The sequence below is a fragment of the Chelmon rostratus genome, chromosome 19 (assembly GCF_017976325.1).
Source record: "Chelmon rostratus isolate fCheRos1 chromosome 19, fCheRos1.pri, whole genome shotgun sequence".
Taxonomy (NCBI): Eukaryota; Metazoa; Chordata; class Actinopteri; order Chaetodontiformes; family Chaetodontidae; genus Chelmon; species Chelmon rostratus.
The window spans coordinates 7,374,890-7,392,374 of record NC_055676.1 but is presented as its reverse complement, the minus strand read 5'-3'; the positions used below and the strand labels follow the sequence as shown (position 1 = coordinate 7,392,374).

The following is a 17,485-nucleotide window of genomic DNA, read 5'->3' as shown; positions in this document are numbered from 1 at the left end:
TATGAGTATCTTGCCCTTAAGGGCTTCTGTGCAATCTGCAGAAATACCACTGTTTAAAGAAATTATGCCTCAGGAGTTCTTTTATGATGTCATTTCAATAAGATTCTCTTTCATTCCTCTCCAAGCTGCGATGTTTATCTCTACTAACCTAGTGTCCATGCAAACGTGGTTTTTGCCTCGTATTTCTGAACCAGAGGTTTGTGTTTTCTCCAAAACTCTCTTGCTGTGTGTTCACACTCCACAGTCTTCTACTTGCACATATAGTTCTCAGTTCAAGAACAGCTCAGTAGTGGCTTTTGAGCACAAAATATGATTCATTCACTTTCCTAAATGATTTGCCACTCAGGGAATTTACATTGGCATAAAGCCTTAAGGCAACAGAGTTATCCTCTGCCTGCTATGGAGGCAACTCGCTATCAGCTGGCCCTGCACTCTGATGCCTCTGAGGACGATAAATAGGACACGTGAAAAGTTGCGCATTTCCCCCCAAGGCAAAACCAAAGTACAAGATCTGATACTCAGAATTCCTCCATTGCCTCAACATGTCAATCAAACAGGCTCTCCTGTAACACCAAGAGAAAGGCGTAAGACCCTGGCTGATCCATGACTGGAGGGGTTCTGTGGTATCGGCGTTTGACTCGCTGAGAAACACCACGCCTTCAGCATACTCTTACTCTGGATTTGTGCACTTTGAGCCTGATCTGGAGCACCGATAGACGAGGAGGAGGTCGAAATTGTCCTGCAGCAACACCACGAGGAAACAGTGCCGCAGCCTGGGGCTGAAAGAACGGTGGTGTTGGACGTGGGGCCTGGACTGGAGGAATGGGTGCTTATGTGTCCAGTTCTCAAGCAGCGACCACGGAGCACATTGTGGAAGGCTTTCTTGAACTCCTGACTGAAGCATGGGTAGATAATGGGATTGATGCAGCTGTTGAGGTAACCCAGCCAGAAGGTTATCTTAAAGATGGTTTCAGAAGGCTTACAGGATGGGAAGATGGATCCTAGAGAACACACACACAAACAGGAACAAATCAAGATACGAATGGAAACAGACACTAACACACCACTAATACTTCAAAACCCAGTTAGGGCTAGAAAGCACTTAGCAAGCGTATTCCCAATCAAAGCTAAACAATCCTCTAAATTTATAGTACATTACTGAATTAATCATATCAAAAAAAAAAAACAAAAACAAATTTAATGTCTTACAAATTTTTAAAGATGATTTTGAATCGCTTTTAATGATTGAAAACTGGCTGATTTGTCCTGAACCAAAATTGAGAATAAAGTGAGACCAAAGCTATGGAAATAAGACAGCATGTACAACAATGACATGCAATTATATAATATTATTATGAGTGAGAAGAGTAGGTGGTTTATAAATGGCCTCTTAATGGGGCTATCGTCCAAAATCGAATCCAATGCATTGCTCCTTGGCACATGACCTAATTTACCAAACTTCATTCACATCTGTGGAGCAGTTTTCGAGATGCTAACTAACAACAAAGCATGCAAGACCTAAAGCATCTGCCTCCTTGGTGGAGAAAAATTAAAGCTGTTAAATTCCAGTCACAGGTCTGATTTTCATGTGCAAGAACCGATGTTTCTCAAAGCAATGCTTCACAGCAGCTTTATATCCTGCGTGGTACCACTGATGAGCAGCAGTCACTTCCTTCTGTGAGCATATTGTACTGTGCTGCAGTGAAGAAAGCCTCAAAGTGTTTTGGCACCAAAAAAAAAAAAAAAACTCTTTCCATCTGAAGTGCTCAGAAAAAAAAATACAAAAAAAAGAGAGAGAAAAATCTGTGATTTTTCAAACCCTCAGTCTGAGGATCTCAGACTATCATTGCCTCAAAGCCCGAATGAGCGCTGCGCTGTGAGCCGTGAAGGTCTGTCTCAATTGAAATGCAGAACTATTCTCCAATGACTGGCTGCCTTAGGAGGCTACAGGGTGACTGAGGATGCCTCCGAGCGTTACAGCCCATTAAGCCTCACGCTTGTTATCTGTAATAGCTTTCATAGGAGGGAGCAATAGTTTACTTCATTCCATTTCATCTCACAGTAGAAGCCCATTCTGCTCCAATGTGGTGTTTTATTTGGTCTATTTGGTTGCTTGTAATTGAATTTTTTGATGTCCCCTCTGAGGAACTCCAACAGTACAGTCGAGGGAGCGGAGGAGGAAGGTCCTTCCTGGTGTGTTCATATAGCAAAACATATCGTCAAGCAACATTATACAAATGGTCCGGGCCTCAGCAGCTTTCATATCACAATGGTTGTAGCTACAGTGTTACACCTCCATCCACAATTTACAATGACACATAACAGTGCAGCAGTCCAAAGCACAAAATTGGCACATTTGAGAGGCTTTCTGCCAAATGAATAATTGATTAATAGACCTTTTCCACAGCAGACTTTTTGACTTGTCATAGTAGGAAAAGCACGTGCGGCTGGTTAACAACATTAACAATGGCTTTGTTCTACTCAAGTGTCCCAGTTAAGTCATGACAGTGTGACAATGAGCCAGCATGAACAGTACCAGGACCCTGAATCTGAAGCAGCTCCTACCGTCATTAGTTTTATTATTTTCACACTTCGTTTTCAAACTGTGAAATGTCAAAGTGTCTTCAGTGAAAAAGGCCTATTGGCTAAATATTTCAGCACTAATGACACACAAGAAAATGTCCTACAATTGCTATGGATGAAATCAAGCTTGCATGGACACAGATCCTTCTCCATGACATCTAAGCAAGCTCCGTATGCTGATCAAGACTGTATGTTACAGCCCAGCTGCCAGAATAAAATGTTGGCATAATGATGCCAGTGTCTCCAACTGAGCTACTGATTGAGCCGTGTTTCTGGCTACAAAACCAGATATTAGAAGTCGAAACATGATCTTCTCTTAACTCTCACCTGCCGGTTTTTGTGCCTAAACCTGACCAGATCTTAACCACGGCATTATCACAACATAAAATTGAAAATTGAACCATAAAGTCTGTCTGTAAAGAAATGTAGAGGTTTGCAGAAGCCAACATTTATTTTGGCGATCGGGTTGGTGTGATACAGCTGAAAGCTCCAGAGAAAGTAGCAAGTGAACATTGAGTTGGTATTTTGTCTAACTGATTTATTTATTGCGTTATGTTACCTATTAAAAGACCTGAACCACTTTAAGATAGACAACAGCTCCCACTTTTTGATAGAGCTAGCCTTTTGTTTACATTTGGATTACACACTGGCCCTTTAATACAGCTAGTTATGAATGAAATTAATCTGTCCAGATGATGTGTCTCATCCATGTCTCCTCCAGCCTGGATAACAGATTGTTCCCTCCTTCAATAAGATTACAGTTCGTGTAACCAAATACATGTTTCAGCAATAATCTCACCATCTGTGACCTGGGAGGTAACTGCTGACAGGCGACTACACTTAAACACACACACACGCCTGCACTGGCATTTGCTTATCACAGTCAAGCCATAAGAGTTATTTCAGAGGCAATTAAGATTTTAGATAAAGCCTCACAATGGGTGGCTTCTGCCATCTCATCCACGATAACATAACTGTTATCACCTCCTCTGACAGAGAAAAAGTGGATATAATTCATTAAAGAGAAATTTGGGAATATCTTGCTTGCTGGACCTTTTCCTGAGCTCCTCATACTGTTGACAGAAGCTCGTATCTGCAGTGATGTTTGACTCCAGCAGCAGAATAAACCTTAATTAGTTCATTTCTATTCAGTTCTGCTTCTGCAAAAAACAATCAATCAACATTTTCTATATTTTTCAGAACAAGGCAGGCTTCAATAAGAATCAAAGCAATCATTAATGTTCACATTACGACATAAATTAATTTCTAAATAATTTAAACCCCTTCTTAGACTCCAAGAATACATTTTTGCCTGAAAATGTACAGCAGATCATTCACTGTAAGGCTCTCTTCGAAATCTTCCCTCAAGTTTCATTGTCTCAGTATCATTGTATTCAAGTCACAGAGCAACTGTAAACTGTTGTTTTTCAAAAAGAAAAATCAGTGGAAACATTTCAAACGTCCAGAAGAAGAACACTTACTGCTGTCTTCAAAGACTCAGACTCTTCTGTTGATTTCCAGCTGAAAAAATTACAGCCCCTGTAACCCTTACCACACAAGGATCGAGGCTGGAAGTGACAAAACTTCTTGATCGATTTGTAGGAAACATCAACAAAATCTCTGGTTTAAAGTTTGGAGTCTGTTGCACCTGTAGCCACACCCACTAGTGATGTAACAGTGTACTGACACGCCCTGGAGTACTCTCTCTACAGCACAGAAGTTAAACTGCTGGAGCTTTTCCACTAGCTATACGTTTTTATTGTACATAAAAACTTAAAACAAAAGCTTCACAGAGCTTCATAGCAAATTTCAGCTCATTGATTAGCTGTAGTCTACCTGCTCAGTACCAAATGGCAGACAGACACAGTTGGCAACTAGCTGGTGAGCATAGTGGTTCAAAAGATATTTCTCTCAGATTTGGTGGAGACCAAAAGCAGAGCTAAGAGAGGGTCATTATTGGATGGACTCAGTATCTGCTGTATGTGTAAATATTCAACTGTTAGCTTATCAACATTAAAAGTGATGACGTTCAGCTTTCACTACTTGTTTGCGCTGCCCCCAAGTGTCCAAAAAGCAGCAGCACAGCAGATTTAATAAAAGAGTCTCAATTCAGAAAGCAAGGTAAAAACAGAACAGACTATTTTTGGTATCCAGATGGACAGAAGAGTCCTTGAGGATTCTGGAGCAGCAGTGAGGGGTGTTAACCTTTTTGGTTTTTGACAGATTGCCAGGGATTTATCTTTCAGATAAACAAAACCCCTTGCTTTGTAACTTCGACATACTAATAAAAACACATGAAAAGGCACAAACTGGGCTTATGTGAGTTAAAAACAGTAGAGGTCAGCAGGTACCTACCGATGGGTAAAACCAGGAAAAAAGGAAGCCAGCACAGAACGAAGCACCCGACAACAATGCCAAGAGTTTTGGCTGCCTTCTCTTCTCTTGACAACTTTAGTAACTTCGGCAGGGAAAAGGTGGTGCGTTTATGCCCCGCAGAAATGTCGTCATCCTCCTGCTTCCCCGTCTGGTCAGCATTTCCTCTGTGTATCCGCAGCATCACCCCCTCTGTCTCAACCCCATCTCCCTTACTGCCCTTCCTGAGGGTTTTTGTCTCTCTCTTTGCCACAGTGTACACGCGGCAGTACATGGCCAGGATGATAGCCAGAGGTATATAGAAAGATCCTAGTGCCGAGAACAAAGCATAGCCGGGCTCCTCCGTAATTCGGCACACCGTCTCATCTTCTGGGTCGGGCTCCTTCCATCCAAACAGTGGGCCCACAGATATAGCCGCCGAGAGTCCCCAGAGAGCGGCCACTGCAGTCAGGCCTCGCCTCCCTGTAGCTATGGCAGGGTAGCGCAGAGGGTAGCTGACAGCCAGATAGCGGTCGATAGAGATCACACACAGGCTGAGGATGGAGGCGGTGCAGCAGAGGACATCCAGGGCGGCCCAGACGCTGCAGAACGACCGGCCGAACACCCATCTACCGAGAGCCTCCGCAGTGGCGGAGAAGGGCAGGACGGCGGAGCTGAGCAGCAGGTCTGCCGCTGCCAGGTTGGCAATGAAGTAGTGTGTCACAGAGCGCCAATGGTGGTGGAACAACACTGACAGGATGACCAGGATGTTGCCAAGGACCCCGAACACTACAAACACCACCAGCACTATCCCCAAAACCACTGCCTTGCCTACATCCACCTCTGGGTAGGCAGAGGAGCTGCAGTTGGGACAGCGATCCACTGCAGAGAAAGCACTCATGTTCTCAGCAGGAACCATTGTAATCTGTTGTGTATAGTAGGTTATATATAAAGTCATTGATTATACAGACTGACTCCTGCGACATCTGTCTCAATTACTACAGCTTCAATAACTCCTTTTTCTGTTCCTCCTAATGCAGAAGCTAAAAGCCTTTCCGGCTGCATGAACTGCCTTTAAAGTTAATTTGTTGATGCAGAGGCTCTTGCCAACGCTCCACCAATCACGTGGCCTTGGCCAGGGTTCCTTGGCAGAATGTCGCATTTACAAAGAGACACGCTGCCACACAGTTTGTTGTATTTTGTCCAGAGTAGCTTAATAGAAATGAGAAATATTCATGTTTTAATCGGCAGTCACTGATGGATTTGGGATGTCAGGTTCAGCCATGCTGAAAGGCTTTACTGCGGGAAACCTGTTAAAACAAGAAAAGAGATAAAGTATATTTAACAACACCTTCATAATCCATGGCTTTTATAGAAGCCCAAAACAGACTCATTACCTCTTGCTGTTCTGTCTTTGGCAGCGTAGGAACAAATCAAAACGTCACACATAAAATGGAACACATTGAAGGTAAATTGCTAAAAGAAGAATCATCACACAGCACCAAGTCATGATTACCAGGCAAAAATATCACTTAATAGCCTCTTTTCAGAGAACACAGTCTCTCTATTTGCAGACTATTCACCTTCCATTACAGCTGCATTCAAAAAAAGGGAGGTTTGAGTGAACTAAGTGGCATTCACAATTTCTTTTTCATCCAGAAACCATAAAAGCCTACTTGTCTTTTTCTTTTTCTCCCTGCAGATGAAACAAACTATAAATCATCCCACTATTAATATCTGATTTTTCCTTAACCTTTATTTAACCTGGCAGATTTATTTAAGGAAATGATCTACTGTATTTACAGACACGGTGAGGATGCAATAGAGCTCTTGAGCAGTAGGGGTGGTGGGGATTGTAATGGAAGAGAGAGAAAAAAAATAACAAGATATAATCAAAAACAACAGGGGTAAAGACAAGGACACCGCAGCGGCAATAACAATCCTTGGGGCAAAAAGAAAATCATCTGTGGCATTATGAGAACACCAGCCAGCCATGCAGAGAATACAAAGATAAATGAAAGCAGAGATAATTTTTTTTCAGCCTGTGATGGCTTCCTTGAATGTCTCGTGTCTGCAAGCTGGACTCTAACTCAACCACCGGATGACAGGCCAGGAATTGAACCTTGAGGAGGGCACTATATTACCGTGGCGGAGGCTTTGGCTGCCGATAGTCCCACTCAGTACCACTCTCAGTGTACGTGTCGGAGATCTGGGATGTCAGGGAGCGAGATAAACGTCGGCGAGGAAAAAAAGAATGAAAAAGCGTCCGAGATAAAGCCTTCGCAGAGCAGTCACGCTTGTCACATGTTCATGCAGGATCAAGGGCTTTTGCTCGCTGCACATCCCACCGCGAGGTGGAACGAAATTCAACCAAATAAACACTTGATGCTGGGATCAGTAGCCAGAGGGGAATCTAAATGAAATAGGCAGTCAATGGATATCGCGGATTGTTTCTGCAGAAGAGCTAAGCGCAGTGATATTTGGGATGCATTTTCGGTTGTAATGAGATTTCTCAGTGCGGTGAAGTGTCTGCGCAAAGAGATTAAGCCGCATCTAAAAAGTTGATTTCCTCAGCCCACCTGTGTTTGAGGACAGCTGTTACTGTGAGGAGTGTCAGGCAGGAAATAGATTTACATTGACCTGAGGCGAAACAGCGGAAACAATTCAGCAAAGATCAAACAACATTAAACAGGGAAATGCAAGATGTCATGCAGCATTCCTAAGTGCTGCAGCACTGTGCTGTATGTCTCAAGGCAGTGCAATCTGTATTCAAAGACAAATCAGTCTTTCCTGAAGTTGAAAACAAGAGCAGCAAGTCTGGGACAGGTGACACATTTATGTCCTGAAGCTGCTTGTCTGACACATTACATTACATTTGCATGTGTTGGCGCCTGTCTGAGGCTGATAACATAGCTTACTCTCAAACGTATAAACTCCCCTATATGCTTTCTGCTTTATGTTTCATTCATGCATGTATTAGTATGGGAGCGGCAGGGTGATAGCAGCGCGGTGACAACATGATAAAGCGCTGCAAGATGTGTTAAATGACCTTTTCCGTTTGCTCCATCCACCCTGCGCGTTTTTGCCGTATTTTAGTCATAATTTTCTTCCTCCGGGAAGCAAGGATTGTCAGGCAAACTGGAAGTGTTGTTGGGCTGCTTGTGTTTTGACAGAAGGGGTGTGGGAAAACTTGAGATACCAAAACAAATGCAAAAACAGACACATGTTCCTACGTTCAAACAATGGAAGGCCTGTCATGCCTGCGCATTTCTGCAGATGTGAAGCTGAAGTGAGAAAAATGTGACACGTACAATACTTGTAAGGTGACTCAACAAAAAAAAAATGTCAAGAATAAACAAAATGATCCTACACACTAACCTGTGTCCTTTAGGAATAACAGCATTAATACGTCAAGGTGTTTGATCAATCGCCATTTTTGGAGCATTCATGTTTGATTGATTATTGAAGCAATTTATCATGCAAAAATGTCACATGTTTGCTTTTTCAAGCATCTAAAATGTGTCGCTTTGCTGCTTTTCTCTGTTTTATATCATTGTAGACTGAATACCTCTATGCTCGGGGGTAGATGTTGCAGTACCTCGGCCTCTGAGAATTTGTGATGAGCTTAAAATTCATGTTAATTCATTTGAAAAGAAAATAATGTCGTGGCGAACACAAAATGATAATAATCACTAGCTTCACTACCCTCAATGCATTTTCTTTCAGCTGACCAGCAGCTCGTCCCAACAGGGAGATGGCACACATCTCTCAGTCTATGCAAGATAATATTTGATTAAAAGCTATCAGCGAACATCATTACATTCCAATTTACATCTGAATTGCAAAGGTGCACAGCTCATCTTATTGCATCAGTGGATCTAGTGGAAAGATGGCGCGTTGCCCTTGAAGAAACTTCCCCATCAACCTTATCAGTCTGAGTGGCCATTACAGAACTGAAACAAGGCAGCCAATTAAATCTATGATTGGACTCATAATTAGGATTTTGTTTTAGGAGAGGGAATATTTAGCGAGCATATTAAATGGCTTAATGTAGCCTGACCGCACATTCAATCAGAACAGCAGTTTATAGGCATAGGACACCATTATTATCACAAGGGTGCACAACATTAGCATAAGTCCTCGTGACAATGTTTGGTCTATGCAGCAGATCAGGAGGTCATGTTCTTTTTAAAGCATGCGTGTTTGAAACCACTCTGTAACATGCAGCATGGAAACCTCTCTGCATTGTGTTACACAAATCCAATCCAATCCAAAAAAAGTAAGCTTGAGCACTTACCTTACCCACTTACTAACCTGCTCACCTCTAACACATCTGATTTATTAGTCTCTTGTGCTGCATCTAACATTTATTCTCGTTCTTGATTTATCTTCGAGTACTTGTGTAATTTATGAGTTAATCAGGGGTTGACATTCTAGAAAATATTGAAAAATGAAGAAATGGCACCACTTCCTAGAACACGATCATTTGTTTTGCCTGATCAGCAGTTCAACGATATGTTTATGTTCAAATAGTCAAAATATTTCTCCACAATGCCACCCCTGAGACCAATTCCTGGATTTTGAGCGATGACTGGAATAAGCTTCCTTCAGGTCACGACGTCACATCGCACAAATGAAATCCAGCATCCTTCTCAAGTGCACATGCGAATCTCCTCAACATGCTAATGTATTCTGCTGCCAGTGCAGGCCACCGTGGAGTTCATGTACCATTTGTTCCCACAAACAGTGTAATTGAACAGTTTCTGTCAGCTCTCTGGAGCAGGGCACTATCCTGATGAATTACTGTGCATTTGAGGTCCATTTTCTAAAAAGCGGCATTCTCCGGAGGGGGAAGTCATTCCCTGAAGTTCATAATTCAAAACCTTATGACATTAATCATTGTGTCCTATCAACCTTGAAGACTATACACAAACTGCTCTCGTGAGAGGACAGTCAAGTGTTTTGTCTTGAGCTTTCTTACCTTCTTCAAGCGTCTATGGAAAGAAGGTGTTCTCTGCTCTGATCGTAAAGCCCCCTGAGGCAAATTTGTGACTTATGGCTTATGCAATAAAACTGAACTGACTTTGATCCACCTGAAGAGGTTGTGTTGTTAGTGTTTATTCCCCAGAGGCAGCTGTATGCCAGAAGATGATAATGTTTAATTTTCCTATCCTTCAAACCATGAGCCTTTGCAGCCTTTGCTTCAAACTGCACTCATTCATCATCTTCTTTATATTCATAAAATATTTATATTTCCATTCCAAGCCTGTTTTCAGATGAAGGTGGCCCACCTGTTACAGCCTCTGTTTTGTTCATTATACATTATGAGGCATTGCTCTTTACTTTTATCATGTTTGAACACTTAAATATGCCAGGAATAAGCAAACACTGAACATTAGGCTGCATGTGTGAGCGTTACCAGCTGCTGGTGAAAATAAAGCAGTTTTCACAATGTGCTCATTAGCGGCCTATTAAAAAAATCGCCACATCCTTCAGATGATTAAAAATAATTAAAAACAAGCATGATGATCCATTATGGAAACTGGAAGTCACTGTGTGGGATGATGAGAAAAAGAAGAAGAGTCTTACCTTCCTCCCTGCGCAGAGTTGGAAGAAGGAAAAAGCGGCAGTGCTGCTGACATGGCAGCCATGCGGTCTCCTGTCCACCGCGGGCGGCACGGAGAGCTTCCCTCCCGCCCGCCGTCCTCCTGCCTCCTCCGGTGAGAAAGAAAGTCACAGTGGACCAGCCGACCTGATCCTGCCAGGCCCCACCCCCTGCACGAGCCGCTCGCACCTCTCAATTAACGGGTGCTCACGTGCCCGGCTCGTTCGGGTCCTGCGTGTGACCCCTTAAGAGCTGACGAAGCTGATTCTGAGTGATAGCTTAGAATCATCGCACAATGATCACTAATAACTACACGTTTATTACCAGTATATAAAAGGGAAGTGATTTTGAGGTACAAAAACACACTTGGAATGTATAGTTGGCACACATCGCTGTTCAAGATTTTAAACCATTGGATTGTGATATTTTTGGTATTGTCAACAAATGCAATGAAAGGAACCAAAACCTGCTAAAAAATGATGCTGTAACATTGTCTGTGTAACCAACAGCTGATTTATCATATTCATCTGAGCTCTAGTATATATATATATATATATATATATATATATATATATATATATATATATATATATATATATGTTTTGACATGTTTCCTCTTTACCAAGATAATGACTAAACTACTCACTAAACTACTCACAGGTAGACATCAGGAGCTGTGGAGCTATTGGTCACGAAAAATATTATATAATTATTGGTGATAACGGGACGTCATGTTAAGTTCTGGATGCTGTATACGAAAGTGGTGGCCAGGGACACTGAATACACAACACACACTTTAATTGAACTTTATTGTGTGGTTTCTAAGCAAAGAAGAGTGGTCCCTTAAAGGATTACAGTGCTAAAATCCCCACATGAAATATTACTTAATGTTACTAAATAAAACGCAATAATGATCATCACTAGACTTCAGCCGATAGACAATCAGCATAATGGTTTAGCATGCTACCTCAGAGGTGTCTCTCAACAGCCAAGTGGCCCTTAAGACAGAGATCTGAAAGGCAGAAAAATGATCGACAACTGCTTTACCTTAAACTTGCAGGTGAGGAAATAAAATCAGACGAGCAGGCTTAAGTTGCAGGCTGCCAGGTGGAGGATCTCGCCCTTTCTGGTCTAACTGCTTTGGTGGCTACGTCAACCACGCTGCCAATGTTAGCACATCCCTCTCAGAGGCAGAAGGCAGATCACCGGCAACCAACATCTCTCAGAGCAGCCAGGGAAAAGTTATAGCTGGCATTAACTGTGTTGTTTCGGTTCTAGGCGCAGGCTGCCAAAGCTACCCCGTATCCGTTTCATATGCAACAGCTGCACGTTCACTACCAGGCGGGCTGCTGGCATGTGCCCCAGTATCAACTTAACTGTCTGCACCAGCAAGGACTGTCCATGATGGCATCCAGACAGGTCTGACATTGGTGTGGCCCCTTAAAGCTGACAAGATATCAATGTCAGCTATCCTCAGTCCTGTATGTCAAATTGACGTTGGCTTCAGACTTAGTACTGATATTGAGTTTTGGTTACCAGCATCACAACCTACATTCAACCGAATATCAAAGCCTGACAGTGTTGGTGGATAGCTGGGAGGCACTAGTTAATGAAACATACACGTCCTGTTGTGAATTCTCACTAGAGCAACTAGTGTATTAATCCACATCCTAAAATAGTCCAAAAACAATTTAGATTATTTTCTTCTGTTGGTTTGCTGAAGTACAGGGCCCAGCTGTTTCATAAAATTATTCACTTATAGTCATTTAAATTACACTGTTTGTGCTTGACAATTTCCTCATGAGCAACAATGCGCTCCACGACAAGACGAGACTTACCTCACCAGGAAAACTACAGCGTTTCTTCTTCTTTCAGATTCATTTCAGATTCATGCTCCCCAGAGGATGGACCCTTTTCCTATATTCAGTAAACTAATAGTATGTGGGAGCCTGAACCTTACACGCATATGTGATTGCTGAACATGTCAGGCCAAAGCCATGGGCATCAATCTGCTGCTACAGCCTATGCTCTTTGTTTAAGGCTCTCCAACAGATTTAGGAACCTCTCCGCAGTGATCTACTCCCATTAGAACAAAAGCGAGAACCGACACTGATGTTGGCTGATGAGGTTTGGCTCACAGCTGGTGTTCCAGTTCATCCCAAAGGTGTTTTTTGGACGTGTCTGTTTCACCGTCATGTTGAAACAGGGAACTTCCAAAACACAAACTGTTTCTACAAAGTTGGAAGCGCACTGTTGGGAGGACTTTTAGTCAGAGGATGAGCAATATCAGCTGCTCCAGGGGCCGAAGGGAAAGGCTCGGTCTCAGTTGTGCCTTGCTTCACTTTGTAAAGGAACACCAGATATACGGAGGCAGACCCTGGACAGGGTTGCGTGGGGGGGGTGCCGGCACATCACAAATACCTCAAGGATGACAAATAGGCTATTTCTTCTCTCAGGTTATTGTTTCAGGTTGAGTTATTTATGGCTTCTGCGGCGGCTCTGTGACCTGACCACAGGTGTCTCAGATGCCGCGGAGGGCCCTGGCAGCAGCGTTCACTTTGAGATCCCCCCCCCCCCCACATCTGTCTCGAGTAACAGGGTGATGCATTCATCTTCACACTGCAGAGCTGTCTCATAAGTCTGCCGTCCTCCGGGCGTATTGATCTCACGTATGGATCCTTCTAGTCTATGAGTTTATATTCCAACTTTGAGTGTTAATTTGGGGCTGTCCTTATATTGTCCTTAGACCAGCCCCATTCTTGTCCTCATCTGGTTATGAAAAAGTCTTTCTTTGTTAGAATCTGTGGAATTTACATTATAAAAAGAGGAAATAGTGTATGCCTAAAAGTGACTGTATTCTCTTTGATTTGTTCTTTCACCTCTGATTAAATCAACAACAGAGGGGTTTGCCAGGTGTAGCGCCCAATGTTGAGCTCATCAGTGCCTGGATCATTGCTGAATTTTGTGTTCAGTGTGCAAACTCATGTTTTTTTCTGTCTTTCAGAGCACTGAGTCACACTAAGTCCCACCACCCCAGAGCGTCATGAGGAACATAAGTTATGAATATTTGGTGATGCACCTGGTATTTTAAGATGCTTTGCATGGGCACAGAGCTGGTTAATGCTTTTGTGACTTCCACCTCACTGCATGGTAACTGCATTTTGCTGAAGCAGGGCTCTGCGGAGGCTTAAAAATTGTATTACATTACTTCAGTGTTTCAAATGGAGGGGTGTGTTGATGACAGGTGTTCAGCGAAACAGTCCTAAAGACTCAAGTGATCCTCTGACTTTTCATCCAGCAGATAAGCAGATCAGAGTGTTCACTTTTTCAGTGAAATAGCTCAACATCTATTGGATGGACTGGCAAACATGATTACAGACATTCATGTTCTCAGATGATCAAATATAAGCATACTGGTTCTTTGAAATTCAAAATAAATGGCAACAGGATAAATATAGTTTACATATATTTTGGAAATTTGAAAAATATACCCTCATTAGTTAAGGATGGACACAATATTATTACCAGTCAGTATAATACAAAACAAAACAGTCACCTCCAAAATGAACATGCAGTTGAATCAGCACCTCTCTTAATATGTTGTATTATAAGTTTATCTGCTTTTGTGCTGTGTTCAATGGACTGTATTTTCTAGCGCTTTTCTAGTCTGACAACCACTCGAAGTGCTTTTTACAGCAGTCTGCGTTCACCCATTCGCACACACACACACACACACACATCTGCTATGGTGGCTTGCTGGCTCATTCAGTATCCAAGGATACCTCGACACGTTGACTGCCAAGGCCAGGGATCGAACGGCCGACCTTCTGATAAGTGGATGAACACTCTACGTCCTGATCCACCGCTGCTCCGCATGACCACTTCATGATATATGTCTAAAGAAATGTGATCTCCCATAAACCCTGCTTACGGCGGGAGAGCTGAAATCGTCTGAGGAGAAAATCAGGGTATATTAGAGAAGAGTTGTGCGGCTTGTTGAATTTTGATGCCGCTGATCTGCACATGGCTGGTTGTGCAATCTCAAAAATAGTAACTGACAGATCAAACGAGCCAATAAGCACACAGGCCCCGCTCTCATCTCCCAGACACTTTATGAAAGCTTTAGATTGAAAAAAAAAATTAGGTGTTGAATATCTGCTGTATCTGTTTGAGAAATGTCGACTGATGACAAGTGCCACTAAACATGAAAACAACCTGGTCTCAAGACACACACCTTATAATGTGTGTGTCAAGTTGTGTGAGGATCTAAGAGGTTTAAACACTGAGAGGACTAAGGCAGTTTTTTTTATGGGAGGAAGCGTTCGTCTTAAATCCTCTTTCTGAAGCTGTCAGCTCATTTGCATAGGTCATGCCAAGTTCTATCAGATGCAGACGATGAGGAGTTGTGTTGAAATGACAGCTTGACAGCTTTGTTCAAAGTTTAGAGAATGACTCAAGCACTCAAACTGCACTTTAGACTTCAATAAGAGAGGTTTCTTCTTCTTCCGACTCCGTCTGTCCTTGATCTTTGCCATTATTGAAGGTGAGACAGCTTTCTAACCTGTGAAAACGAAGCTCACGCTGGTGCTCATGTGGTAAAAAAAGGATGTGACTTTGTTGCCCTGAAACGTTCTGACTTCCTGGTCGGTCATTTCATCCCACGGGCAGGAAATGTTTTTACGGGCCCACAGTTTCGTTTGTTTAACCTGTTTTACCTTTCTCAAAAAAAAAAAACAAAAAAACCCACAAACCAAACAAACAAAAAAAAAGCTCTTTGCTTCAAAGGTCATGTTCCTCGCCTCGAGGAGACAGGACTCTCAGAGCGCTGTTACTGCGCTGTCGCGCTCAGGACATCCTCGCATAACTGATGTTCTCTCACATTCGCAGGCCTCAGACATTAAACTGATTACATTTTGGGAAAATCCCACTCTCTCCTTTCACTGCCAGGGAAATGCAAACACGCATGACTTCAGCCTACGCTTGGCAGCGGGGAATACATTTTGTTGTTATCAGCCTCACTTGGTTAAATGCTAAATTATTCATAGGGAGGTAAAGACTTGCCCTCATGAGATTAGTGCGCCTAATTGTTCATCCAGTTTGCTGCTTGAATGCAGGAGCGAGCCTGGCTGAACACCAGCATCCTGGATGATTTCTCTAATGAGAAAAAGAGACATGACATTCAGAAACTATTTACAGAACTCCTTAAACTTTTAATATACTTAGCTAAGCAATAACGGCCACCGCCACCTTTGCTGGTTGGGAAAATTAAAGGGAAATTAGACATCGAGTTGGGAGAAGGTGGCTGATGTTTTACTATGAAACCCATGCAGGATCTAGGAGAAGGTGTGTGTTCACCCTCGTAACATTTTATTGACATTTAAGAAAATAACTATTATCTTATTTCCCATGTAAAAGAGCCCAAAAAGGCTTTGAAAGCGATTTTATAGCCATTGTATCTCTCATTCTAATGAAGATCTCCTGCATGTTCAATCAGTAGCTGATGCACCTTTCGAAAACCTTAATGTCTCAAACAAGTGGTCCAACTCTTGATTGTTGTGTTTTCAAGCTCCGGCAGATACACGATGATTCTATTATAACTCCCCCACCACATGCAGATTTGTTGCCTTCTCAGCACATTTTAACACCTTATATTGCTGTCTAATATGGTGGTTTAATCCTTGAGCATGCCACCCTCCATCAATATCTGCATGGTTTGAAATATTCCAAAACTATCACAGCTGTGTTCATGTGGTCCCCACATAAACTATTATTACTTTTGGTGTGAAGGTTCATCTCATGAACATAAAACTGATATCCTGGATGTGTAGACAGGTGAATGCTTGCTAACATGTAAGCTATAACAACAAGATGATTCTATGTCAGGGCTGTCACAGGTATAATATCTTTTTATCTTTACTGGGTATTGGACAGCAGAAAATAAGGCTTCGTATGATGATCTGCAGTTTTGAAAAAGCTCTGATTGAAACGTCCCCCACCTGTTACTATGGGTCTAACAAGCACACATTATCATCTCCCAGCATGCCCAGCAACCTGCTTAGTATCCCAACTTGCTGTCACACAGGCACAGAGCCCTGAGCCTTCTGATAGCACAGCTCATTTTTAATACGAGACGGATGGTGCACTTACATCCATCAAACGTATGACACGCTGTTTTCGCTCCCTGTGTAGACACAGCAAGGTAGAGGTTTCAAAGAAATTATGTCAATCCTAATTTGATTTCCTGTGCTGTGCAGGGCTCTGCAGAGATGTTGGTGGATGCCTGTGACACCAAGGAAAAAAAAAAATGGTGAGTTCAGCTAATCATGGAATGCACTTAGAGATTGGCAAATGGAATTGCAAATGAGCACTTTTGTTTCATTAGCTTATAAAACCTCAGGGGTTTTGCAGAAAACCAGGATGGACACATCAACAGTCAGGACAAGAAGAGGAACAAACTCAAATGGAAATGAAATAGAAAGACAGCCCATGGTGTGCAGTTAATGGCCGGGACTTGGCTAAGTCAAGATGGGGAATATTCCATTAATTGCTGCCAATACTGCGGTTGCTACATTTATTTGAATAGGAGAACGGGTAACTGCTTCTTTCAATCTGCACGTCTGCTATGAATCATCAAACAGGGCGGTTTGCTCTGATTAAATATTATTCACTTTCATGTGTTCACATTAAAGGATTTTTTTTAGAAGTTTAGCTCTGAGATGTGATAATGGTTAAGATAATCTATTGATTCTAGCATTTTTAAGGATCCTACTGTAAGTTCCTTAACACTTACTGGTTTTGAATTTTTGACAGAAAATAGTGGATTATTCTTTCTTTATCTGCAAGTCATTACTCCATGAGTATATTCACACGATTCAGATTGTAGATTGTGTAGATTCAGGTTACTTAATGCGTATTGTAGAACTGCTTCATACTAAACACACAAAT

General features: G+C 42.3%; 1 protein-coding gene across 1 annotated transcript; it reads right to left on the bottom strand.

Annotated features, from left to right (window-relative positions):
• Positions 1 to 549: 549 nt before the first annotated feature.
• adra1ab (adrenoceptor alpha 1Ab) lies at positions 550 to 5,854 on the bottom strand. The gene is made up of 2 exons (XM_041960605.1): positions 4,939 to 5,854; positions 550 to 1,001 (listed from the first exon to the last, which is right to left on the bottom strand). Exons 1-2 carry the CDS (start codon positions 5,852 to 5,854, stop codon positions 550 to 552), a joined length of 1,368 nt encoding a protein of 455 aa, XP_041816539.1.
• Positions 5,855 to 17,485: the final 11,631 nt, after the last annotated feature.